The sequence below is a fragment of the Hylobates moloch genome, unplaced genomic scaffold (assembly GCF_009828535.3).
Source record: "Hylobates moloch isolate HMO894 unplaced genomic scaffold, HMol_V3 SCAFFOLD_5, whole genome shotgun sequence".
Classification (NCBI taxonomy): Eukaryota; Metazoa; Chordata; class Mammalia; order Primates; family Hylobatidae; genus Hylobates; species Hylobates moloch.
This window is the reverse complement of record NW_026652280.1, coordinates 118,928,988-118,956,926: the sequence shown is the minus strand read 5'-3', so window position 1 is coordinate 118,956,926 and position 27,939 is coordinate 118,928,988. Positions and strand designations below refer to the sequence as shown.

Below are 27,939 nucleotides of genomic sequence, written 5' to 3'. Positions count from 1 at the left end.
AGCAAGCAGACTTTTCAGTGGGAACCTCACAGGCCAAAAGAGAGTGGCATGACATATTTAAAATGCTGAAGGAAAAAACCTTTTACCCTAGAATAATATATTCAGCAAAAATATTCTTCAAGCATGAAGGAGAAAAAAAGACCTTCCCAGACAAACAAAAGCTGAGAGATTTCATCAATACCAGACCTGTCCTATGAGAAATGCTAAAGTGAATTCTTCAGTCTGAAAGAAAAGGATGTTAATGAGCAAGAGGAAACCACCTGAAGATACAAAACTCACTGGCAAGGGTAAGAACACAGAATAGTATAACACTAATTGTGTGTGTAAACTTCTCTTGACTTAAGTAGAAAGACTAAATAATGAACAAATAAAAAATAATAACTACAACAACTTTTCAAGACGTAGACAATACAATAAGACATAAAGAGGACCAAAGCTAAAAAGCAGGGGGATGAAGTCAAAGTGTAGAGTTTTTGTTAGTTTTTTGTGTGTGTTTGTTATGCAATCAGTGTTAACTTGTCATCAGTTTAAAATAATGGGTTATAAGAGTGTTTGCAAGCCTCACGGTAACCTCAAATCAAAAATCATACAACACATACACAAGAAATTAAATCATACCACCAGAGAAAATCACCTTCACTAAAAGAAAGACAGGAATAAAGGAAAAAAAAAGAGAAGACTGCAAAACAACCAGAAAACAAACAACAAAATAGCAGGAGTGAGTCCCTCCTCACCAATAATAACATTGAATGTAACTGGACTAAACTCTCCAATAAAAAGGCTGAATGGATGAAAAAAACAAGACCCACTGATCTGCTGCCTACGAGAAAGACACTTCATCTATAAAGATACACACAGACTGAAAATAAAAGGATCGAAAAGGATATTCCATGCCAATGGAAACCAAAACACAGCAGGAGTTGCTGTACTTATATCAGACAAAATATATTTCAAGATAAAAACTGTAAGGTGAGACAAAGAAGGTCAATATATAATGATAAAAGGGTCAATTCAGCAAGAGGATATAACCATTGTAAGCATACATGCACCCAACACTGGAGCACCCAGATATATAAAGCAAATATTATTAGAACTAAAGAGAAAGATAGACCTCAATAAGATAACAGCTGGAGACTCTAACACCCCACTTTCAGCATTGGACAAGTCTCCCTTACAGAAATTCAACAAAGAAACATTGGACTTAATCTGCCCTATAGAATGAATAGACATAATGGATATTTACAGAACATTTCATCCACTAGCTGCAGAATACACATTCTTCTCTTTAGCATATGGACCATTCTCAAGGATAGACCATATGTTAGGTCACAAAACAAATATTAAAACATTCAAAAAAATTGAAATAATTTCAAGCATTTTCTCTGACCACAAAGAAACGAAACTAGAAATCAATAACAAGAGGAATTTTGGAAACAATACAAACACATAGAAATTTAAACAATATGCTCCTGAATGACTAGTGGGTCAATGAAGAAATTAAGAAGGAAACTGAAAAACTTCTTGAAACAAATAATAGAAACACAATGGGCCGAGCGCAGTGGCTCATGTCTATAATCCCAGCACTTTGGGAGGCCGAGGAGGGCAGATCACAAGATTAGGTGATTGAGACCATCCTGGCTAACACGGTGAAACCCCGTCTCTACTAAAAATATAAAAAAAAAATTAGCCGGGTTTGGTGGTGGGTGCCTATAGTCCCAGCTACTCGGGAGGCTGAGGCAGGAGAGTGGCATGAACCTGGGAGGCAGAGCTTGCAGTGAGCCAAGATCGTGCCACTGCACTCCAGCCTGGGCAACAAAGTGAGACTCTGTCTCAAAAAAATAAAAATAAAAATAAAAATAGAAACACAACATACCCCAACCTATGGGATACAGTGAAAGCAGTACTAAGAAAAATTTATAGGTATAAAAGCCTACATCAAAAAAAAGGAAAAACTTCAAATAATAACCTAACAGTACATGCATCTAAAAGAACTAGGAAAGTAAGAGCAAACCAAACTGACAATTAGTAGAAGGAAAGAAATAGCAAAGATCAGAGCAGAAATAAGTGAATCTGAAATGAAGAAAACAAAAGATAAACTAAACCGAAAGTTGGGGTTTTTTTTTTTTTTTTGAAAAGATAAACAAAATTGGCAAACCTTTAGCCAGACTAACAGAAAAAAAGGGAGAAGACCCAAATAAATAAAATCACAGACAAAAAAGGAGACATTACCACTGAAACCACAGAAATTCAAAGGATCATTAGTGGCTACTATTAGCAACTATATGCCAATAAATTAGAGAGTCTAGAGGTATGGATAATTCCTAGACACAACTCACCAAGATTGAACCATGAAGAAATCCAAATCCTGAATAGATCAATAACAAGTAATGAGATCGAAGATGTAATAAAAAGTTTCCCAATAAAAGCCCAGGACCTGCTGGCTTCACTGCTGAATTCCACCAAATATTTGAAGAACTAATACTATGTACATTTTAAAATAACTAAGAGTATAAATGGATGGCTGGGCATGGTGGCTCATGCCTGTAATCCTAGCACTTTGAGAGGCCAAGGCGGGCAGATCACTTGAGGTCAGGAGTTCGAGATCAGCCTGGCCAATATGGCAACGCCCCATCTCTACTAAAAATACAAAAATTAGCCAGATGTGGTGGCGCACACCTGTAATTCCCGCTACTCGGGAGGCTGAGGCACAAGAATCACTTGAGCCCAGGAGGCAGAGGTTGCAATGAGCTGAGATCATGTCACTGCACTCCAGCCTGGGTGATGGAGTGAGACTCTGTCTCAATGAATAGATAAATAAATAAATAGTTTGTAATATAAAGGATAAATGCTTGAAGGGATAGATACCCCATTTTCCATAATGTGATTATTATGCATTACATGCCTGTGTCAAAATATCTCATGTACTCCATAAATATATATACCTTCTAGGTACTCATAAAAATTAAAAATTAAAAATTTTTTAAATGAAATATTGTATAAAATTGCCTTCAGGTTATGTGCACAAGGTGTATATGAAATACAAATGAATTTCATGTTTAGGTTTGGGTCCTAGCCCCAAGATATCTCATTATGTATATGCAAATATTTCAAAATCTGAAATCTAAAACACTTCTGGCACCAAAAATTTTAGATAAGGGATGCTTAACCTGTGTGCCTTCATGTCTCAAGCCACAAAATCCACAGGAAGAGTCCAGAAGAGCTGGATTACAGTCAATAATGACATAATTTTTAAAAATTAGTACTTTATTGTAACTTTTTAAATTTTAGAGATGGGGTCTGTATGTTGCTCAGGCTGGATTTGAACTCCTGGGCTAAATAATCCTCCTGCCTCAGCCTCCTGCGTAGCTGGGACTACAGGTGCATACTACCACACCCAGCTTTACGATAACTGACCTTTTGTAACCAACTACTCTGTGTACATTGTGGTACTAGATATTTTACATACATTAATCATTTAATCTTCATAAAAACTTGCAAGCTGAGTATCATTAATTCCTTTTTTCATTTAGAAATGGGATCTCACTATGTTGTCCAGGCTGGGGTGCAGTGGCTATTTGCAGTGTTTGTTTGTTTGTTGAGACAAGGTCTCACTCTGTCACCCAGGCTGGAGTGCAGTGGCACAATCTCGGCTTGCTGCAGCCTCAACCTCCCAGGCTCAAGCAATCCTCCCACCTCACCCTCCCAAGTAGCTGGAACTATAGGCGCACACCACTGTGCCCAGCTAATTTTGTTTATTTTTTGTAGAGATGGAGTCTCACTAGGTTGCCCAGGTTGGTCTCAAACTCCTGGACTCAATCAATCTTACCACCTTGGCCTCCCAAAGTGTTGGGATTATAGGCGTTAGCTACCATGCCTGGCCCTATTCACAGTCTTGATCATATCTGTTGACCTTAAGAAAGAAACAGAGTCAAAATTAATATGGAGAGTTTATTTGGGCCAAGGTTCAGGACAACTACCAAGGAAATACCTCCAAGAGGCTCAAGTTTTTTTTAAAGAAAAAAGGACAAATCAGGAGAGGGACAATTATAAAAGTTGTTTGCCAGGAATTTTCATTGGTATACAGAAATAACATTGACTGGTGATTGGCTATGCATTTTTTAACCATAGGGTATGAGTTATGGTGTCCAGAGTATGACTTCATTAGATTAATTTATGGCTATTGGTGTTGACACTCAGTCTGGAGTCCATATAGCAGGCAGATTACTTAGCTCAAAGTGGGGTGTGGGACATGACTTTCGATGGCTTTCTGGGTCTTATAATTTAAAGGGGCTTGCATTCCTCAGGTAAGTTTATTTTCTTTTTCCTAGAGTTTTTTCTACAGCTCAAACTCCTGGGCTCAAGTGATCCTCCCACTTCAGCCTCCCTAGTAGCTGGGACTACAGGCACGTGCCACTGCAGCCGGCTCCACTGATTCCATCTTACAAATGAGGAACTGAGATTTATAGTTACTCAAGATTATAAATTCCACAAGCACCAGAGCTGGACTGAGAGGTCAGGTCAGTTTGGCTCTCACCATGCTCTGGTTGGAGCTGGGAACTGATATTTTCTCCCTTGGTAAGGAAATACCCTCCAAGTGCTATGCACAATTTATATACAGGAGTGCAAAAAGGCTAGGGTTTTCAGGTTAGCTGATCTGACCCTCCCAACCTACACCTCTGCTACTTTTTACCTCTACTTTCTCTTTCATAAAACTTTTTTAGAATAAGGAAGAGTGAAGAACAATTACCTACAGTTGGTCCTCCATATCTGCAGGTTCTGCATCCACAGATTCAAATAACAGTGAATTGAAAATATTTGGGAAAGAAACAAGAAATAAGATACAACAGTCAAAATAATATATTTAAAAATACAGTATAATTATTTACAAAGTATTTATATTGCATTAAGTATTATAAGTAATCTAGAGATAAGGCTGGGATGGTGGCTCATGCCTGTAATCCCACACTTTGGGAGGCTGAGCTGGCAGATTGCTTGAGCCTAGGAGTTTAAGACCAGCCTGGGCAACATGGTGAAACCCCACCTTTACAAAAAATAAATAAGTAATCTAGAGATGATTTAAAGTATATGGGAGGTTATATGCAAATACTACATCATTTTATACAAGGGACTTGAGCATCTGAGGATTTTGGTATCCCGGCGGCGGGGGGAAACCTGGAACCAGTCCCCCAAGGATATCAAGGGATGACTGTACATAAGTGTTCCTTGCCTCTCAAAAACCTGCTCTTTCCTTTTTGTATTGCTGTAATAGGTTTTAACAATGATGCTTCAGGTCTGATATTGCCAGACATTGCCAGCAGGCTTTGGCTGTTGTTGCCATGGGTCACATGTCTTTCTGACCTAAGGAAAGGAAGTGCCCCCTTCCCAAAACAACAGATCCTTTCATCCTATTTTGGGTATATTAGATGTTAGGTGTTTGACGGGGCTTGAATTCAGAATCAACAAGACAGCTAACTCAGACAAATGGAGATTAAAATGGCATCTTTGTTACTGACAAAAGCTGGACTGGACGTGTTAACCCATTTCTTGTTTAGGAAAAAAAAAGTGCAACTCCGCTGCCAGTGCTCATTTCTCAGGGCAAACAGGAAATGGGTTAGGAAAAATTATCAGGCTGGGTACCGTGGCTCACACCTGTAATCCCAGCATTTTGGGAGGACAAGGTAGGAGGATTGCTTGAGTGCAGGAGTTTGAGACCAGTTTGGGCGACATAATGATACCCTGTCTTTACAAAAAATAAAAATAAAAAATTAGCCACGTATGGTGGTGCCAGCCTGTAGTCCCAGCTTCTTGGGAGGCTGAGGTGGGAGGATTGCTTGATCTTGGGAGGTCATGGCTACAGCAAGCTGTGATCACGCCACTGCACTTCAGCCTGGGCAACAGAGTGAGACCCTGTCTCAAAAAAAGAAAGAAAAAAATAATATCAAGCCTTAAAAATAAAGTAGGGGCCGGGCATGGTGGCTCACGCCTGTAATCCCAGCACTTTGGGAGGCCGAGGCGGGCGGATCACGAGGTCAGGAGATCGAGACCATCCTGGCTAACACGGTGAAACCCCGTCTCTACTAAAAATACAAAAAATTAGCTGGGCGTGGTGGCGTGTGCCTGTAGTCCCAGCTACTCTGGAGGCTGAGGCAGGAGAATGGTGTGAACCCGGGAGGCACACCTTGCAGTGAGCTGAGATGGTGCCACTGCACTCCAGCCTGGGCAACAGAGCAAGACTCTGTCTCAAAAATAAATAAATAAATAAATAAATAAATAAATAAATAAATAAATAAATAAAATAAAGTAAGATGACTGCATGTCCTTTCATTGTCAAACAATTTGAAAACCAATAGATAAATGTTTTTATCAGTCAATTCCTTTATCTCCACCTGAATAAGGTGCTTCAACTTTGTTAATGGTTAAGAAAAAAAATTGTAAAATTATGTGCCAGTTCTTCTCCAAGATTTCTTCAACAAGCTTATTTCAAGTTTCATTGCCTTTCTTGCTATGTTGACCTGCTTATATAAAGGCTCGGCAGCTAAATCACCAGCAAATTGCTTTCCCTTAGCCTCCCCAGTAGCTGGGACTACAGGCATGTGCCATCATGCCCAGCTTTTGAATATCTTTTCATATGCCTATTTGCCACCTGTGTATCTTCTTTGGTGAGGTGTTGTTTAGGTCTTTTCCCCAATTTTTAATTGAGTTCTTTTCTTATTGTTGAGTGTTAAGAGTTCTTTGTGGCCAGGCATGGTGGCTCATGCCTGTCATCCCAGCACTCTGGGAGGCCGAGGTGGGTGGATCACAAGGTCAAGAGATCGAGACCATCCTGGGAAGGTGAAACCCCATCTCTCCTAAAAATACAAAAATTAGTGGGGCGTGGTGGCGGGCATCTGTAGTCCCAGCTACTTGGGTGGCTGAGGCAGGAGAATCACTTGAACCTGGGAGGCAGAGGTTGCAGTGAGCCGAGATTGCACCACTGCACTCCAGCCTGGAGACAGAGCAAGACTCCATCTCAAAAAAAAAAAAAAAAAAAAGAGTTATTTGTATATTTTGAATAAAAGTCCTTTATTACATGTCTTTATGAAATATCTCTCAGCCATCTTTAAATTAATATCTGAATTTTTTCATCAAAAGTTTAAGTAGAAGACACAGAGATTGTTGAGGGAGTTCATTCCACCTTTGAGTCTTTACCCAGAGGAGCCCCGGTCCACGCGTGTGTGTGATATGATGAGGTTTCTCTTCAAATAATCTGATCAATCCTTTATTCATAATATACCCCCCACTTATTCCTTTTTCTCCTCTTTTCCTTTTTGCCTTTGTTAAATGCCCAGGCACGCCACAGTACTAGGCGTTATCAGTACCAGCTCACATTCCTTTCCTTATTTGGAAAGAGGACTAACTTCACAGCTCATTACAGACACCCCTTCCCTTCCTCTCTACTTTCTTTTACAGGCCCATCTTATCTCAAAAAATCCAATGTTTAGCCAACTGGCATTAGTTTAGATTGTACGACCCGACCCTGGCCAATGGGGAAAGGGTACAGGGGCAGGACTTGCATCAGGAATAAAGGCTCTCGTGCCCCTTTGTTCAGGTGTGCTCTCATGGCGACTGGCCAAGGAGGCACCCCTCTGCACAGAAGTAAAATTGTTTTGCCAAGAATCCTTTGTTCGAGTGTTCAATTTCCTTAGGATTTTAAGCGTTATTCCTAACACGTGGTTTAGATCCTGATCCCCCAGATTATGCTGTGTTTTAGGGAGGAATAATAACTGACTCTTGAGGGCCATGTGTGGAGGGTGCTTGGGGAGGTGTAGGAAGCTCTGAGAGATCCCTCAACATGGGGCGCTGAGGTTCCATAGTGGGATTAATGAGACGTTTAGAAGGTGGTGACCTGCTTTGTGTTCGCCTAGGGACTTTTCTGAAGAAAAGAGATCTATTTGATCCTAGACTTGGAAATGTTAAGTGTTACTAGTCCAGGCTCCTTTTTTTAGATGGTAGGAATAGCTGGTCCAGAGAGGGGATTTCCTGAAAGTTACATGCTAGTTTGGACAGATTTGGGGATGAGGACTCAGTGTTCTTTTCCCTGTATCCCTTAGTTGTAACCTGGAATAGCTAGGTCCAGACACAGGAACCTTCAAGTTTCAGATGGGAAATGGCCCTTGCATGGCCATTCCACTGCTCTATTCCCCTCAAATAAATAAGAGAAAGCCCACAGTTAGACTCACTACCTGTGAGTTTACTAACCCAGAGTCAGGCTGGCTGAGGCAAAAGGAAAGACCCCCATCTTTACAAAAAAACAAAAATAATTAGCTGGGCATAATAGCACATGCCTGTAGTCCCAGCTACTTGGGAGGCTGAGGTGGGAGGATAGTTCGAGCCCAGAAAGCGGAAGCTGCTGCACTCCAGCCTGGGCAAGACCCTGTCTCAAAAAATATATATATGTTTAATGATCTCTCAGTGGACAATTTGGTTAGGTCCTTCACCTATTTTATTGAAAGCAGCATATTGGAAACCACCAGACTTGCAAAAGGAAATTTTACCTGGTCTTTCCAACACCATTTTTTTAAAATGGCACTTTGGTACCTTGGGGTTTTTATACCTCAGGACAATGCACTAGATTTGGAAGAGTGAGATGTGTACCTTTCTTTTGCAGCATGGAAGAGGAGGAGGCAGGAAAAGAGAACCCATATTACATCATCACTTTTAGATACAAATATAGCATAGAAGTTGAGGACGTGGAAAGTGAAAAAGTGAATCCCTTAAAACAATCCGAATGTCCATGTATACAGGAGAACCTCACAAAACTATGTTATTGTACTACTTGTAAGTTATTTAAGAAATTTCTAAAGGGTAATATTGATTATGCTACGTTTTCTTAGTATACTGACTTGAGAAGTTAATCTTTTCTCCACTTCATAGCGCCTGCTTATTTTGCTTGCTCAGAACCTGGGTATGAACCTGAATGTTTCCTTCCCTATCTCATTCCATTCTTTCTGTTTTAGTGCCTACTGCTAACTGCTTGATTCTGTTCCCCATTCAAATTCCTACAAGGATCTGGAAACCCTAGAGGAATTCACAAGGGAGCTATATAACAGGTGACTGGCTAGCATATAGATTAGTGTCACAGGTGGTCCAACTGGCTGTGGTGAGAGAGCCAGGGTCGCTTGGTATAAATCATGGCCACATAAGTTTGCCCTGTCAATAGCACTGTGAATGAGACAATTTCACTTACAAGGAGCAATGGGCTTACAAAGGCCAAATAAAGAAGGCACCAGTCAGAACTCTTCAATCCTGACTTCATTTTGCAGCAAAAGCAATTAACAAAAGGATAAAAAAAGGTTTGGAATCCATTACCTAATCTCATCTGGGCCCGGGTGTGACAATCACCCATTCAGCCCAGTACTCTTTCTCTGATTAGACATACAAAGAATTGTCTTGTAAAAGATAGGCTGGGCCAGGTGCAGTGGCTCACACCTGTAATCCCAGCACTTTGGGAGGCCGAGGTGGATAGATCACCTGAGGTCAGGAGTTCGAGACCAGCCTGGCCAACATGGTGAAATCCCATCTCTACTAAAAATACAAAAAAATTAGCCAGGCTTGGTGGTGGGCGCCTGTAATCCCAGCTACTCGGGGGGCTGAGGCAAAAGAATCGCTTGAACCTGGGAGGCAGAGGTTGCAGTGAGCTGAGATCGCACCACTGCACTCCAGCCTGGGTGACGACAGCGAGACTCCGTCTCAAAAAAAAAAGGGCGGGGGGCTAGGTGCGGTAGCTCACACCTCTAATCCCAGCACTTTGGGAGGCTGAGGCAGGAGGGTCACTTGAGGCCAGAAGTTCGAGACCAGCCTGGCCAACATACTAAAACCCCATCTCTACTATAAATACAAAAACTAGCTGGGCCTGGTGACAGGGACCTGTAGTCCCAGCTACTCGGGAGGCTGAGGCAGGAGAATCACTTGAACCCAGGAAGTGGAGGTTGCGGTGAGCCAAGATCCCACCACTGCTCTCCAGCCTGGGTAACAGAGAGTAAGACTCCATCTCAAAAAAAAGATAGTGACAGTTATTCCCCCTTGTGTAATTTTTCCAAAGGTTTGAGATATAACCTCTGAATATTTCTTATTTCTTATCAGCAGCTTCAAATGAATCCAGTATCAACAAATTTATGACCCATCTGCTGAGCAGATCACTTCCATCTGTAACCCTGGCCATGCTACACAGTTGGCAGCCACACAAAAATGCCCCTGGCAAACGCTGTATCAGAATTTAGATTCCTCATGGGAATTAAAGTTAACTGTTAGATTTTTAAAAATAAGACTACTATAACATTTTCAAGGTGAATTTAAATAACTTCAATAATTTTCATGTAAAGTTTTCTAAAATATATAACCCCATTCCATAATCAAATGACCATAATTTAAATAATTCAGGTTCATTCTTATGTTATCTTACATTGTAATATTCCTCCCTTGAATAAAACTGCTGCACCTTTGAGACATATATCTTCTTTCCCCTGACATGGCTTTAACTGACTTCCTGGACTGTTCTCACATTCATTAAAGGCTTTGGATCAGTCTTACTTTCCAGCCACGTAGAACCAATAATTCTTTCATTTATTTGTTATCTCAATAAATAAATATTTACTTAGTACCTACTATATGTCAATCACTGTGTGCCTGGGGCCTGGAATGATTAGATGAAAGGCATAGACCCTTCCTCTGGTGGCCGGAGATGACAAACAGATATTCAGCCCCATTCTTCAGCAAGTATGCATTTGTATGAACCACTAGTTTTTATTTTTATTTTTTTTGAGACAGAGTCTCACTCTGTTGCCCAGGCTGGAGTGTAGTGGCACGACTTCAGCTCACTGCAACCTATGCCTTCCAGGTTCAAGAAATTCTCATGACTCAGCCTCCCAAGAAGCTGGGATTACAGGCATGAGCCACCACACCCGGCTAATTTTGGGGGTTTTTTTTGGTTTTTTTGTTTTTTTGGTTTTTTTTTTTGTAGAAGAGGGGTTTCACCATGTTGGCCAGGCTGGTCTCGAACTCCTGACCTCAAGTGATCCACCAGCCTTGGCCTCCCAAAGTGCTGGGATTACAGGCATGAGCCACCATGCCAGGCCACCACTGGTTTTTAATTTGTCCCTGAAAAAATAGCCAAGTGCCTTAATAGTGACAACCCATTCCAAACACATCATCTGTTCTTTCGTGCCTCAGAGCCTTTGCACAGGTTTGCCCTACCTAGAATATCTGTTCCCCTTTATTCACCTAGTTAACTCCAAGTAATTCTTAACTCTCAATTCATAACTCATCTGATTCAGTGTTTTGAAGTAATAACCAAGGAGATGGGTAGTTTTGTCCAACACCCTTGATTCTTCAACACAAACCACCAATTGCTTCAGATTTTTAGTTCTTGCGTAGTCAATGGCTTCTTATGTTACTCTAGATTTGCAGTTGTTCTGAACAATCAAATGTTCAGTTTCTGTTATTTTAGTTACACATGGTCATCATTTTAATCATTTATTCAAGAATGATACATGTTCACCGAGCACCAATACATATCAATATGCCAGGCTTTTTTTTTTTTTAATTGATGGAAATATAAAGGACCTAGAGTAACCAAAGAGACTTTTAAAAGGAAGAATCAAGTTGGAATACTTACTCTACCTGATTCCAGAACTTACTGTAAGCGATAGTAGTTAAGATGGTTTTGTATCAGTAAAAAGATAAACACAAAGATCGATGGAACACAGCCAGAAGTAGACCCACACATGGTAGGGTTGATTGATTTTTGACAAAGCGTTAAAGCAATTCCAAAGGGAAAGGAAAGTCTTTTCAACAAATTGTGCTGGATCAACTCAGGACCTGTGGGGGGAAAAAATGAACATCAACCCTACCTCACACCATAGGCAAAAATTAATTCAAACTGGATTTTTTGTAAAAATCCAAACTATGCCTTTTTAGAAAACATAGGAGAATATTACACTCTCCTGTCTGGTTGAGATTGATAGTTCTCAGAACACAAAAAGCAGGAATCACATAAACAAAACAAAAAATGGATAAATTGAACTTGATTAAAAAAAAAAAACTGCTCTTTGAAAGACATCATCAAGAAAATGAAAAGGCAACCCAGCACAGGGGCTCACACTTGTAATCCCAGCATTTGGGGAAGCTGAGAAGGAAGGATTGCTTGAGACCAGGAGTTTGGGACCAGCCTGGGCAACATAGTGAGATCCTGTCTCTACCAAAAAATATATAATTAGCTGCATATGGTGGCACATGCCTGTACTCCTAGTTACTCGGGAGGCTAAGGCAAGAGGATTGTGTGAGCCCAGGAGTTTGAGGTTACAGTGAGTTATGATCACACCACTGCTCTCCAGCCAGGGTGACAGAAAGAGACTCTGTCTCCAAAGAAAGAAAAAGAAGATAATTCAATAGCAAGACAAAGACTGTGCAAAAATACTTGAAACACATATATACACAGAAGACTTACATACAGATCATGTAACCAGCCCTTGCCACTCAACAATAAGACAAACAAAATAACAAAATGGGCAAATTATTTGAAGTTACTTCACAGCAGAAAATATATAAATGACAATAAGCACTTGAAAAAATGTTCAACATTAGTGGTAAGGGAAGTGTAAAGTCACAATGAGATACCACCTTATACCCATTACAATGGCTAAAAAAAAAGTTCTGTTTTCCTTTTTAGAGACAAGATTTCTCTGTCACCCAGACCGGAGTGCAGTGTTGGGATCATGGCTAACTGCAGCCTCAAACTCCTGGGCCCTAGTGATCCTCCCTCCTGTGCCCCTGAGTAGCTGGATCTAAGGCAAGCACCACTACACCTGGCTAGTTTTTTAATGTTTTTGTAGAGATGGGTATTGCTACGCTGGTCCGGGTGGTCTCAAATTCCTGGCTTCAAGGGATCCTCCCCCCTCAGCCTCCCAAAGCACTGGGATTACAGGTGTGAGCCGCTGCTCCCAGCCAGAATAGCTAAAATTAAAAATACATATATATATATATATATATGTATATAATGTGAAGTGTTGGTGAGGTTATGGAGCAACTGGAACTGTCATACACTGCTGGTGGGAATGAAAAATGTACAACCATCTCAGCAAACAGTTTGGCTATTTCGTAAGTGCTGGGTGAGGTGTCAGAGCCACAGCATTACAAAGTAGTCAACTCACAGGTTGGTAAGAATTTAGAGACAACAGTATAGGTTTAAAAAGGAAACTTCTATTAAATAGAATGCTGCAGAAGAGTGCAGTGGGGCGCCTCAGCAAGAGAGGACTGAGCGTGCAGGTGAATTTTTCCTTAGGGATATTTATGGACCTTAAAGAGGGAGCTTACGGGCAATTTGGACCATATTAGCCATGTAGGTCATGATGAGTGATTACATTTGTAGACATTCTGGTGCCTTAATGTCAGCAAGGGTCACACAATGAGTTTTGATATGCATGCATTCGAGAGATGCATAGAAATTCTAGTTACTTATAAATTTTGGGGAAAAAAAACTGGAACCAGATGCCTGTGTTAGATAACAGGGAAGTCTAATTACTTCTGAATTCCTCAGATAAGAAGTTTTTGTCTCCAGGGCCTGCTGGATGGTCATCAGGTAATTTTGCTCTGGTCATTTTTCCCTGACAAATATCTTGGTCAAATCTTGGACCCGTTATATTCCCCCATGCTCAAGTCAGCCTGCTGCATATCACGGTCTCAAGAAAGAGAAAATAGCATAGTGAAGAGGGGTGTCAAGTCTATCTGGCTACTTCCTGCTGAAAGAGGGCACTCCAGCCTGGGCGGCAGAGTGGGACTCTGTCTCAAAAAAAAAAAAAAAGTCCAGACAGTCTAGTCACAAATGTTCACAGCATTTTCAACAATTTGTGTTGTTTCTAATTTGGGGCTATTACAAATAAAAATGCTGTTCCCATCAATGATTAGATAAACAAAATAGTGATAAATCCATACTGATCAGTAATTAAAAACAAACACAACCTGCTGATACATGCAATCAGGAGGCAAAAAAAAAAAAAAAAGAACACTGTGTGGGGATAATGATTTCATTTATTTAAGATTTAAGAAAATGCAAACTAGTCTCTACTGACAGAAAGTGGTTGCTTCGGTATGAAGTTGGAAAGAGAGATGGATTACAAAGGCACAAGAAAACTTTTGGGAATGACAGAAGATTATGTTTATTGTAGTAGTGGTTTAATGGGTACACATATATGTCAAAACTGATCAAACCAAACTTACGGCTTTATATATGTGCAGTGTAGAGGTCTTCAACTTTAACTGAATAAAGTTTTTTTTTAAAATGGGGATAAAAATAACATCTTCAGCCTGTTGTAGGGATTCATTGAATATGTTAAACCACTTTATCATAATACCTGGCTCTGAGTTTGATGCCACTGACACTTAGATATCAAACTCAACCTCTCTAACAAGCTCTTCATCCAAAGAGACTAGGGGTAAAGACTGTCTAAGACTATACAGAAAGATCATGTATCTGAGGAATTAAAAATAGGGCATAAGATTTGGCAATGTGTCACTTGGTAAACTCAATAAACTAGTATTATCAAGGCAAAAAATATATACACGAAAAGTAAGAACTGGGTTAAAAAAATTTTTTTCTATGGACTTTTAACGTAATAACTCATGACACAGGGGTTAGGATCTTCAGTTTTCCTTTGGAAGTTAATAAAAACCACTATAGAGAAAAACAAGATTTGCTAGTAAGAAGGTGAAAACTGCTTCTCCTCTCAGGGTTCTAGTTCTCTTGCAACCTAAAACAAAGGAACCAGACAGGATAACCACTTTTGTACCGTACAGTTCCAAACATTAATCACTCCATTCACTTATCTTTTCTATTTCCTTGTATTGTCATACAACTGTCTCTTGGTTTAAATACTTTTCTGCTTGTCTTCTCTCTCTCTCTCCTCCTGGTTTATTTTCATCCAGATGTGGATTTTCCCCAAAGTTTCCATCTTATTCTCTTCTCCTCCTCTGTGTATGCGCCACTGAAGTTAAGATTGCCACATTCAAACTCCCCACATATTCACACCCCCATTCCCAATATACAGTATCTCACCCAATGTTTTTCACTCCGAATACATTCCTAGAATCCAAAGATCTGGAGCAGGGAGAAAAAGAAAAGGCGCCTACCAGATGCCTGTAACAGTCTACTAGGCGCTACAAGTACATTAGCTCTTTCGATGCTCACAACAGCCCAGTCAGATGTTATCTCAATCTTACGGTTGAATAAATTTAAGACCTCTGGCTGGACACTAGAGGCTGGCGAAGTACGTGACCTTTGATCAGAATCTCCTGGAGGAGTGGGGTCCCTGACCATTGTCTCTTCCAGAGAACCTTAAAACTGAGATCCCAGGAGACCCCTCTCGGATACTCTGCAGAAGTCAGATATTAGCAAGCACACCGCAGCCATGCGAACCCTTCCTGGCTCAGCTCTCGACAAAAGAAATCAAGCCCCCGGTCAAAATACAATAACAACGGATCAGGCCTACCACCCTCTCCCCTGGCCCCCAAATTCTCAGGGGAAATCTCCTAAGAGTCAGGTAGGGAGGTCACTGCAGCGACTTCAGGTTGCAGAGAACGCGGGGAACTAGGAAAAGGACGCTCCAGCCCACCTGGGCGTCTCTGATTGGCCGCCAGCTCAGCTTGGAACGCTGGGGTGCGTGGCGTCATATCCGCCGGGCCCGCCATCTTGTTCCCAGGGGCAGTTGGCGGAAGAGATCGAGCTCCCTGGCCGCCGGCTCGCCTTCTGCGTGGAGTTCTCGCGGTCTGGGTTTCGCTGTCTGCTCTCGGCCCGGGGTCCTTTTGTCGGCGTCCTGGGTGCCCTCTCTTGCTCAGCTGGGGCACAGCGAGGCGGCCCCTTCTCCCGACGACGTTCCATGGAGTAGGGTCCCAGACCGTTGTCCCGAAGAGCGAGATCGAGCTTGGCCCCCCCCCCCCCCCCCCTTCCTTCCGCCGCAACATGGCTAACAACAGCCCCGCGCTGACAGGCAACTCGCAGCCGCAGCACCAGACGGCCGCTGCTGCGGCTCAGCAACAGCAGCAGTGCGGCGGCGGCGGCGGCGCTACCAAGCCGGCGGTCTCCGGCAAGCAGGGCAATGTGCTCCCTCTCTGGGGCAACGAGAAGACCATGAACCTCAACCCCATGATCCTGACCAACATCCTGTCGTCGCCTTACTTCAAAGTACAGCTCTACGAGCTCAAGACCTACCACGAGGTGGTGGACGAGATCTACTTTAAGGTACGAAGCGTGTAGGCCTTGGCTTTGGGGGTAAGTTCGGAAGAGGGGATATGGAGGAAACGGGCGAAGGCGGCCCCCGAAATGTGAAGATTTGTGGGTGGGGGAACGTGGTTCGGCGGAGGGGGAGCTGCGGCCTGTAGTCTTGTCTGGGAGGGGTCGGACTGGGGCCGCCCTCTCGTTTCCATTTTAGATTTTTAGGGCCGGGAGAGCCCGCCACTATTGATCTCTCTCCTCCCCCAACCTCCTGCCCACCCCTGGGGGGAGTTGGGCAAGAGGGGTGGGGGAGAGGAGGAAAGAGTAACAGAAGCCTTTCCAGTTTACAGCTTTAACATTATTCCTTTTGACGTGGATCTACTGAGCGCCAACTTGTTGGTGCTTCTCCCGCTCACCCCTGGCCAGGGCGTGTAATGACTTCAGTATTGGCCTCGTGTTGTTGGTACTCACTATCCGATCCAGACAGGGAAATGGTCAGTGCGTGTGTGTCGGGTGGGGTGGGGGGATGAGGGTGGAGAGGTGCCATTTCAAGAGGTGTACAGAAGGCCTGGAAATTTTCCCAGCAGGAAGTCAGGAGTAAGAGGTCTCAGCCACCTGTGCGTTGGGCTAATTTAGAATTATCTGGGCCCTGGGCTTCTGCGGCAGGGTCGGTGCTGGCTTGGCTGTGCTGGGGAGCTCACCTGGCGCCTCCTCACTGCACTCTTGTCTCAGTTCTTGTTTCGTTAGCAGGATTGACTCAGTCTTGCAGCGAGGCTCGGAGCAGCCCAGGGTCGCAGGTAGAGGTATGCACTATTAATCATGCTCAATCGCCATAAATGCATTTCCCTGGTTAAATGAACGACTAATTAGATTTTTTTTTTTTTTTTTTTTTGGCCATTGCTTTTGGTCCTTCACCAATTAGGTAGGCTTTTTCCACTTCCCTGCAAATTATGTAGTATAAAAAATACCTTCCAGGCCTCCGAAGGTTAATTTCTATTTTAAAGAATATTAATAATAGCCTTAGTGGTCTTTAAAAATTTTATCCGGAGCATCTAATACACAATCCATTTTTGTCTATGTTGACTCTTAAAAAGTTGACAGACCACACAGTGTTTTCTGTCGTTTGAACGTATGTATAGAGATGGTAACAAAAGGACATTCTCTTTTGTTTTGCCCACCTTTTCCCCCAGTTAAGTAATTAGGTTATTGAAGGATTTTGAGAGATTAGTTGCTTTTTATAGAAAACATATCTTGAGGAATACAGTTCAACTTTGGGTTGATAAAGTACACAAATAAATTTGGAATCCTCTTACGAGAGTAGGTCTGATTGTAATTCTATGAATTAGTTTTTTTAGCTTTTAAAAGGTAAGACCTTTTTAGCATGGATACAGTATGGTCAATAACATTTAATCCTTAGCTTTATTTATGCAGTAAACTTTTTAACAGTTGAAAATTGGGTACCTGCTCTTTTTGCGGCAGGTTCTGTTTTCTAACATAGGCAAAATGTTAATGTAATAGAGGAAAGTCTCGTTTTTAAGTTTCAAATGTGTTTTGAAACAAGATTCTACCAGGAATTGTTTTTAAATTCCGTTAAAAAGCTAAAGACCCAACTTTTTACTAATATTATGAAGACTTAAGACATTCAGATCAAATACTCACTGAAATATGTAAGTTTCCAACTTTGTAATTTTATTTTGTATGCATCCAGCCCTGACTTTGGCTAGCTTTTAAGGAATTGAAACATCTTTTATTTAGCAATCTGTGGGGAGGAAAGGAAACGTTAAAGCACTGCAAAATAGTGTAGTGCTTAAACTTACATGCATGCTTTTCTATCTAAAGCCATTGTTCAGGACTACAAAATTTACCATGTGTGGGTGGAAGTAGAATTTTAGAAATACGCAGTGAAAAAACGGGATTTTTTTGTATGTTTTTTAAAAAAAGATGGGTCTTCTCAAAAGACCTTTTTGGATTCTATTTTAGAGCTAATATTCTTTTGTTGTTGTTGTTGTTGCTATTTTTAAATAAGGAATAGTTTCTGTAAGATGTTCCTCTTAGCAAATGTGATACTGTATCATCTTTGATGATACTTAGTATATGCCAGTGACTATTCGCACTCAGTTTTTGATACAATTTATATTCTGGGGAATAATTGGATTGGTTCACACATAATTAGGCTGAAGCTTAATTACAGCAATGATCTCTGTAAGTGTGGCCTTTGTAATTTTGTCTTTAATCAGGAATAAACCTGACCCTGGTGGAAAAAATATACAAATAAAAAAGTTCCGTAATTTTGCATCCCAAGTAACTTTTTACTGTTTTAGAAAATTTTCTTCAAGTAATTTTCCTTAATTTTATAATGTAGATTTTAAATTACAATAAACTATTGAAGGTATTTTGAAGTTTTAAAATTAATGCTTAAACTTCGTTAATACTTTTTGCTTTAAATTGGAGACTTAAATCCATTTTTAAAAGAAAATGTTTTAGAAGCAACTCATAAGTTAAATTATCAAATATTATCAAAGTTAAAATATTACCAAATAGTTTTTGCAACCAAGTGAGACTATAGAAATTTTCTGACTCCCAGATACAGATATCAGCTCTTTATAAAGCTAGTTTAGTGGGATTTCTCCTCTGCAAAGCGATTAAGGTTTTGTTAAACCCTGGTAGCTTTATGGGTGCTGTTTAAATATCTAAGCAGTTTTTCCAAAAACGATTTACACACTTAATATCAGTAAACATATACTTAATGCCAAAATAATTTTGGAAGAGCTGCTCTATTATGGACTTGGGTTTACTTTTATTAGGCTTTTAAACAAATTCGAAGTATGAATGTTTGTTGTGTTCCTCTTTTCTATTTTCAGGTCACGCACGTTGAACCATGGGAGAAAGGAAGCAGGAAAACAGCCGGCCAGACAGGGATGTGCGGAGGGGTAAGTAGAAGTACGTGCATTTTTCAGTTTTTCTGTGTCTAATAACTAAATTTATATTTAGAGAACTAGAGGCCTGTCAATTATACACTTGAGTGACAATTTTTTTAATCCAGATTCAAGTGTTCAGTGAAATAGGGTTAGAAAAGTGTTACTTTTTAATGCTCCTTTCTTAGTTCTGAATTATGGCTTGTTACTGATACCTAACAGGATTAGTCAATTGGTGTTAAGAGTCCATTAATTATTTTACTACTTTTTCTTAACTTGTTTCCCCCAAAGGTTCGAGGTGTTGGAACAGGAGGAATTGTTTCTACAGCATTTTGCCTGTTATACAAATTATTTACCCTAAAGTTAACTCGAAAGCAAGTGATGGGTCTTATAACACACACAGACTCTCCATATATTAGAGCGCTTGGATTTATGTATATAAGGTGAGTGTGCATTTATGTATATTTCCAGTAAATATCTCATTTTAATTCACATATGTTTAATAATAGTCTTTTGTAATTCTAGATATACACAGCCCCCTACAGATCTATGGGACTGGTTTGAATCCTTCCTTGATGATGAAGAGGTATGTCAACAAGGGTAATAATTTGTTTTCTTCTGATTACTCCCATATTTTTATTATCTTTTATTTATTGGTGGTTTAATGTCTTCAAGAACTTCCTGTAGTTAAATTTATTTCAGTCAGATAATTTTGGAATTAATGTCCTTTTACTGAGACCTGATGGCTTTTATATATTTTAGGGTAAATTTCTAAAGTTTATTTTCTTGTTTTAAAATTGTTTAAATGTGTTTGGTAACTATTGGAAATTTTCTCTTCTTAATTATGTTCTGTGTTATTGTATTGATCCTAAATTGTATAGTTAATAGTGACTTTTCAAGATGGGGCATGCTCAAGATCGAGGTGATAATAAAAGACATGCACATAGAATACTAATTGTAGCTTTTTTTTCTCCTGGAACATTTCAGTTCTTCACCCTCTAACTTCTTCCAAATATCAGTATTCCCACTTGCATAGAAGTGCAGAATTGAAGAGCTGGGTGTTACATAAATAAGCTAAGTGTTTGGATGACTTGTTCAAGGTGACAAAATTTTAATTCCAGCTTTCTGACTCCTAGTACACCACACATACCTTTAAAAAAGAATTTTTTTTTAATTGTAATTTGAGTCTCCCTAATTTGAAATCTGAAATACTAAGTTAGATTTAAATCGTGTATGCATTGGCTGGGCATGGTGGCTCACACTTGTAATCCCAACACTTCGAGAGTTCAAGACCAGCCTGAGCAATATAGTGAGACCTCATCTCTGCAAAAAAAAAGTTTAAAAATTAGCTGAGCATAGAGGTATGCATCTTAGTCTCACCTACTTGGGAGGCTGGGGTGGGAGGATCACTTGAGCCTAGGAGATAGAATTTGCTGTGAGCCAAGATCATTGCCACTGCATTCCAGCCTGAGTAACAGAGTAAGACCCTTTCTCAAAACAAAACAAAATATCATATATGCATTAATTTACTTACATGGTGAAGTCCAACTTCTCAAAAATGAAATGATGAGCTGTATTGTCCATTTGTCTACCCACTCTGCTACTTTGTGTTTTAAGGTTCATAAAGAAGACTTTTTGAGTGCTATGTGTCAGTAGTCTATTTACAGAGTTCATCCAAAGAATTTATTCAATTAAAGGATGGTTCTAATGGAAATCTATTTTGTTACTACATGCACACCTAAAAAAAAATCTCATTTAGACATGGAGAATTTTTATTTTTCTCTACTTTTTTTTTTTTTTTTTGGCCTGTTAACTGAGTTACTTAACTCAGAAGAAGCAAAACGTGTTTTAAATCACAATCTTTAAGGTCTTTTTATCTTTAGATGAATTTTTCAGACTGAAGCACTTCTTCCTTCTGTCTTTAAAAAAGCATGTTCCTCTTCATAATTGATGTTGTATTGGTTTTGTTTCTGGATGCCTCTATTTTATGTTTTTTATTGTGTTTACAAATCTGAGGTCCTTTATTTAAGCTAACTTATTGTTTTCTTCCTTAGATATCTGCAGCGATTATATTTGGAAATACTGTATATCTGAACACTTAAATGTGTGTGAGTGCAAGCAGTTTTACCTTTAGCTCTTGTTTTCCTGTTTAGATAACAAATCTCACTTTCCTTGTGTGCTTGCACTATAGGTTTGGGACTGACAATAGCTGACTAACATGTCCTGAGCTGTGAGAGGGCATAGCAAGAAGGCCTTCATGCGGTAATGACCCTTTTCAGAGACAATGGTCATCATGGATTATGCGTTTCCAATTATTTGTTCATTTATTTATTTTCTACATAACTAAATTAGAAACCTCACTGCTTCATGGCAGTTGGTTTGCTATTGCTTCCAGTTTTATTAGGGCTTCATTTTATATTAGAGCTGTTAAAAGATAACCTTTAGACAGGAATTATCTAAAGTAGATCATATGTAGCTAGGTTATGGTGCAAGGTATATGATGTGTGCAAATATGTCCACAGAAATAAATACATAGTAGGTATGTGGAATGTAAATTTAAGTCAGTCGTTCCGCATAGTTTAGAAATGTAAGGGGCTTTTTCATATTGTTAACTGAGTGAGATCAGTTCCCTTTATGCCTGTGAGGCTGCAGGGTTTGTTCTCACCTGCATGCACACACTAAGCCCAAATATTTCTGTTCATTCATTGTCAGATTAGGATATAAAAATAAAATTTTTCTGTTAGTTTTTTTTGTATTGAGATTCCAAAGATGGTAATATTTTTATAGTATTCATGTATATATGGAAATACTTTTTTTGACGGCTAGGGTATCTTTTGTGTTTCTGTAGGACCTAGATGTGAAGGCTGGTGGAGGCTGTGTAATGACCATTGGAGAAATGCTACGATCTTTTCTCACAAAACTGGAGTGGTTTTCTACCTTGTTTCCAAGAATTCCAGTTCCAGTTCAAAAGAATATTGATCAACAGATTAAAACCCGACCTAGAAAAATCAAGAAAGATGGGAAGGAAGGTGCTGAGGAAATAGACAGACATGTTGAACGCAGACGTTCAAGGTAATGTCACTCTTGAATTATGCTTATTTTTTATATATGCTTTATACAAAGTTAATGGTTCTGGGAAATAGCAAGTTCTTAGAAATTTGTTTTTACTGTTCATTTTATTAGTTTGTCACTTTTACCCCCCAAAGATTATTTACTTCCTTTCAGGGCTTTTTCTATAAAATTATGCATCTGTAAATGAGAACAATAAAATTTTTTGCTTTAATGATTCTTGACATGGACTTAAGCTTGAGGACATGAATAAATAATGCTGTTGAAAGTTTTACTGTGAAAAGAATTTCATGTTTTATTCATTGAAATTTTCTTTCTCCCTCCACCTTCCTTAGGTCTCCAAGGAGATCTCTGAGTCCACGGAGGTCCCCAAGAAGATCAAGAAGTAGAAGTCATCATCGGGAGGGCCATGGGTCTTCTAGTTTTGACAGAGAATTAGAAAGAGAGAAAGAACGCCAGCGACTAGAGCGTGAAGCCAAAGAAAGGGAGAAAGAACGGCGAAGATCCCGAAGTATTGACCGGGGGTTAGAACGCAGGCGCAGCAGAAGTAGGGAAAGGCATAGAAGTCGCAGTCGAAGTCGTGATAGGAAAGGGGATAGAAGGGACAGGGATCGAGAAAGAGAGAAGGAAAATGAGAGAGGTAGAAGACGAGATCGTGACTATGATAAGGAAAGAGGAAATGAACGAGAAAAAGAGAGAGAGCGATCAAGAGAAAGGTCCAAGGAACAGAGAAGTAGGGGAGAGGTAGAAGAGAAGAAACATAAAGAAGACAAAGATGATAGGCGGCACAGAGATGACAAAAGAGATTCCAAGAAAGAGAAAAAACACAGTAGAAGCAGAAGCAGAGAAAGGAAACACAGAAGTAGGAGTCGAAGTAGAAATGCAGGGAAACGAAGTAGAAGTAGAAGCAAAGAGAAATCAAGTAAACATAAAAATGAAAGTAAAGAAAAATCAAATAAACGAAGTCGAAGTGGCAGTCAAGGAAGAACTGACGGTGTTGAAAAATCAAAAAAACGGGAACATAGTCCCAGCAAAGAAAAATCTAGAAAGCGTAGTGGAAGCAAAGAACGTTCCCACAAACGAGATCACAGTGATAGTAAGGACCAGTCAGACAAACATGATCATCGAAGGAGCCAAAGTATAGAACAAGAGAGCCAAGAAAAACAGCATAAAAACAAAGATGAGACTGTGTGAAAATATTTTGTAAAAGTGGATCACATTGAATCCTATAAATGATTAAATCTGCTTTTTTTCCCCCAAGTTGAGATTGTGCAGTAGTTCGCACTCCTCAAGCTCTCCCTGTAGGCTGCATTTTCATTTCCTCCTTTGTGTAGGGAAGTGCCTTTGTAATTCCATTTATTGCATTGGTGTTTTCACACAATTGTTAAGTTTGATACATGATGCACAGATTGTTCTTGCATTTTTATTGTTTGTTTTTGAAATGTACAGTCTGTACATATGTCCTGAAAATGTTTTAATTCCTTTGGCATGGTTGCCATGTTGGTTAAATTTGTATAAGGCAATAAACTGCCACTAATCTATTTTTGTTTTGTAGGTGTGGGATTATGGTTTGTGTACTGAAGTTAGCATGGCTGTGCTTTTCGTAATAGAATGCTAAAGACTTTGAGAATGGATCTTGGGTGTCTATTATAGGAGAAATACGTGCTGCCAATGTACATGAAGGCAGCATTGTAGGATTAACATTCTTGTCCACTGTATATTATCTTGGAAGGCTCTTGTTAATATGTTACACTTAATATTCTCCACAGTTACCTTTAGAGAGAATTTATGAGAAGTTAGTTTCTGATGCAGAGGTTTTTAGGCTGTGATTTCATCAAGTCCTTTTAGCATTCTACCTCAAAGGGACACTTAGTATGCCTAAAATTTATTCACTTAGTTTTCCTTTTTTATTTGAAAAAATACATGACATGTAATCTTTTTTCTTGAATTCTTTCTCAGATTTTAAAGTACTATATTAAAGAAAAAAAATTAATGTCTAAAGCCTAGCATTCTTGCAGAACCCTATACTAACATGTAATTGGGAGAGGGTGGGGCAGATGAGTAGAAAAACAGATTCAAGCCTCAAGCTTCCAAAGCATTTTTATAAATGGAAAATCCTTAAATTATGAAACAGCTTGATATAGTGTCCTTTTTTTAAAATTCAGAACTTTTTTTATTGATAATGGAGATTGCTGTTTGAGTTTTTAAACTTAATCTAGAACAGAGGAGTATTAAAAGTAATGCTGTGCTGCATTATTTAAGACTATCAGCAAATTATTTGATAGATTGTTCTTATGACTTGTATTCTGATTACAGAGAACCATCATGAGTGTGGAATAAATACTGGATTAAATCCTTTATCCTGGGTCTTGGCTTTTCCCCCATTTGTTAACTTTTTTTTAACATACTTATATTGTGGAAATTGATGAAACGTCAGTAGAGTCACACTTTGTGTACAGGGATGTCTTAGTGCCCAGATGACAAGTGAATTTTAAAGAAATGCATAGACTGGGATTGGGCATGTGGTAATCAATAATCTGTATTAGAATTCTTGATAATGGCAGTTCCCTTTGTCAGTGGTTGTTACATGTGTCACTTGATTAATTTGTTCCATGTCAAAGATGTTTATTGGGATACCTTTTACTTGGACAATATGTTAGCATTTTTTAAAATTTTTGGACTTGAAGGAAATTCTTTAAGATAATTCACCCAATTCTTTTTAGAAAAGAAAATAGAGGCCCAAAGTAATGATGTCAGTGCTAGGGCTAAAACTGAGTATTCTGACAGCGAGTGAACCTGGCACGCACATTGATGTTTGTTTTATCTCACTGGTTATACTGGCCAACTAATGCGCACTCAGAAGCCACCTTGCAAAAGTGTTAAATGGAGCAAACGAGTACACTTGCAAGAGTCCTCCATATGTGAGCTTAACATTTGTACCACTCCATTTTAGAAAAATCTCATTAAATGAATTCTAAAAATGATACGCTTTTTTCTTTTTTAAGAAAATTCCTTTGTCTTTTAAATTGAACATCAAGTGAATTAGTACTATCGACACCCAGAAGTTAGCAAAACCTGTTGTATAATATGAAAGCCACTAAATTTGTCTTGTGTTGAAAATCTATTTTTAGCATACCTAGATCATGGAGCTACTACTTTAGATACGGTTCCATGTGAAATGTTTATCTGACTGTATTTTAGGTAAAATGTGGAAAGAAATTATTTCAAATGGAGGTGAAAGAACTATCACCTTCATTGATAGATTGATGATAGTCAGCACATTTGATTTCTTGTGGGTTTTTTGTTTGTTTTTGTTTTGAGACGGGCCTGGCTCTGTCACCCAGACTGGAGTACAGTGGTGCAATCTCTGCTCACTGCAACCTCCACTTCCCTGGCTCAAGTGATCCTCCAAACTTGGCCTCCTAAGTAGCTGGGACCACAGGTGCATGCCACCACACCCAGCTAATTTGTATTTTTGGTAGGGTTGGGGTTTCACAATGTTGCCAGGCTGGTCTTGAACTCCTGGCCTCAAGTGATCCACCCACCTCAGCCTCCCAAAGCACTGGGATTACAGGTGTGAGCCACCACGCCCATCCCTTCCTATGATTTTTAAATATGTTTGCTTTTGAGGAAAATTATGGTAGGTGTGAGAACATGTAAATTGTGCTAGTTATTGCTATATATATGCATGGTTTATTTGGAGAGTGGCTTCCTAAGAAACTGAAAACAAGTGGCTATGAAAGACATCTCACATTTCTTGAAACATGAGAACATTTGGACACGAGGAACATCACACACCGGGGCCTGTCATGGAGTGGGGGCTAGGGGAGGGATAATATTAGGAGAAATACCTAATGTAGATGACGGGTTTATGGGTGCAGCTCACCACCAAGGTACGTGTATATCTAGGTAACAAACCGGCACGTTCTGCACATATATCTGAACTTAAAGTATAATTTTAAAAAAATTTTAATACAGCTTAATATAATTAGCATCCTCCATCCAGTTTTTGTACTCACTGAAATGATTTCACCTTTCCATGTATTAATATCTTTTGCCTGTTTTTAATGTTCAATTTGCAATTAAATTCTATACATGGGCTAGTATATCATTAATCTTAATATAAAGTGTTCATTTTAATGTTGCCCTGTTTTTATCTCTTACTCTGATTTAGTTCCTCAGTTCCTCTAAGGCAATGGTTCTTTTGAGTTCTGGGCCCACTTTTTAGTAATCTAATGAAAGGTACCATCCTGTCTAAAAAAAAGTACCCCGCTAGGTGCAGTGGCTCACACCTGTAATCCCAGCACTTTGGGAGTCCGAGGCCAGTAGGTCACCTGAGGTCAGGAGTTTGAGACCAGCCTGGCCAACATGCTGAAACCCCATGTCTACTAAAAAATGGAAAATACGGGCCGGGTGTGGTGGCTCATGCCTGTAATCCCAGCACTTTGGGAGGCCAAGGCAGGCAGATCACAAGGTCAGGAGTTCGAGACCAGCCTGGCTAACACAGTGAAACCCCGTTTCTACTAAAAATACAAAAATTAGCCGGGTGTGGTGGCGTATGCCTGTAGTCTTAGCTACTTGGGAAGCTGAGGTAGGAGAATCCCTTGAACCCAGGAGGCAGAGGTTGCAGTGAGCTGAGATCACGCCACTGCACTCCAGCCTGGGTGACAGAGCAAGACTCTGTCTCAAAAAGTCAAAATACAAAATACGCCAGGTGTGGTCGTGCGCGCCTGTAATCCTAGCTACTCCGGAGGCTGAGGCAGCAGAATCGCTTAGAACCTGGGAGGCGGAAGTTGCGGTGAGCCGAGATCTCACCACTGCACTCCAGCCTGGGCGAGAGAAGGAGACTGTGTCTCAAAAATAAAAAGTACCCTAAAATTTGTGTGTAATTTCAAAGGAACTCACAAACTGCCCTAGGACTTTGGTTTTGTTCACTGATTTTTTTTAAGCTATGCTTAGATGTACAGTGCTTGGGAATTAACCAGAAACTTAAGTTCCTAAGAGTAGTTAGTTCCAAAGGCAGTATCTATTTTATTTTACTTAAAGGTGCAGAGGAAGAAAAAATGACAATGGTATTCACTGAATTCTCTTCCCTAAAAGTTGTCCTTTATGAATATAAAGTTTTTCGTTAGTAGAGATGAGGTCCCACCATTGGCAGTTTATACATCTTTCAACTGATGCCAACGTGCAACCTCAAACACTGACTAGTTGACCAATTCTCAGGTGATATTGGCCAACTGATGGGCGTTAGTTTGATTCTATTCTGGCCCTAGTTTGATTCTATTACGTAAATGCTATTCTGGCCCTAGTTTGATTCTATTACGTAAATGCTATTCTGGCCCTAGTTTGATTCTATTACGTAAATGCTGAAATCAGCCTTGAATGACTAAATTATAGGACCTCTAAGTAGAGATGACTTTATGTGGCAGGAAAGGCTTGTTGGTAGTGTCACTCTGAAATTCCGCCTTCGTCATTCCGTCCTATAAAGTCCCACAGCACTTTGCAAGTACCTCTGAAATGGCATTTATTGGGACCATTGTCACAACTGGAAAATGTTAGCTTCATGGCTGACTTAAAATCCATTATTTGATTTCTCAGAGTATTGATATTCAAAGCATTTCTATTTACATAATCATGATCCACAATGTGTAGCACAGATATGTATCCAGAAGTGTGTGTTAGGGGGTGGGGGGTGCCTTTTCAGCCTATTGT

The 27,939-nt window shown here is 39.8% G+C and overlaps 1 protein-coding gene across 1 annotated transcript; it reads left to right on the top strand.

Moving 5' to 3' along the window:
* The first annotated feature begins 15,947 nt into the window (after positions 1–15,947).
* PRPF38B (pre-mRNA processing factor 38B) lies at positions 15,948–25,211 on the top strand. The gene is made up of 6 exons (XM_032155179.2): positions 15,948–16,270; positions 19,105–19,173; positions 19,450–19,601; positions 19,684–19,744; positions 22,007–22,230; positions 22,563–25,211. Exons 1-6 carry the CDS (start codon positions 15,992–15,994, stop codon positions 23,419–23,421), a joined length of 1,644 nt encoding a protein of 547 aa, XP_032011070.1. The 5' UTR covers positions 15,948–15,991; the 3' UTR covers positions 23,422–25,211.
* The last annotated feature ends 2,728 nt before the right edge of the window (positions 25,212–27,939 follow it).

Excerpts from the sequence above, each read along its gene's own strand:
- PRPF38B (XM_032155179.2), top strand. The coding sequence starts at position 15,992 with ATGGCTAACAACAGCCCCGCGCTGACAGGCAACTCGCAGCCGCAGCAC. Across the intron at positions 16,271-19,104 it reads TGGACGAGATCTACTTTAAG|GTCACGCACGTTGAACCATG; the intron begins GTACGAAGCGTG and ends TTCTATTTTCAG. Across the intron at positions 22,231-22,562 it reads GTTGAACGCAGACGTTCAAG|GTCTCCAAGGAGATCTCTGA; the intron begins GTAATGTCACTC and ends CACCTTCCTTAG.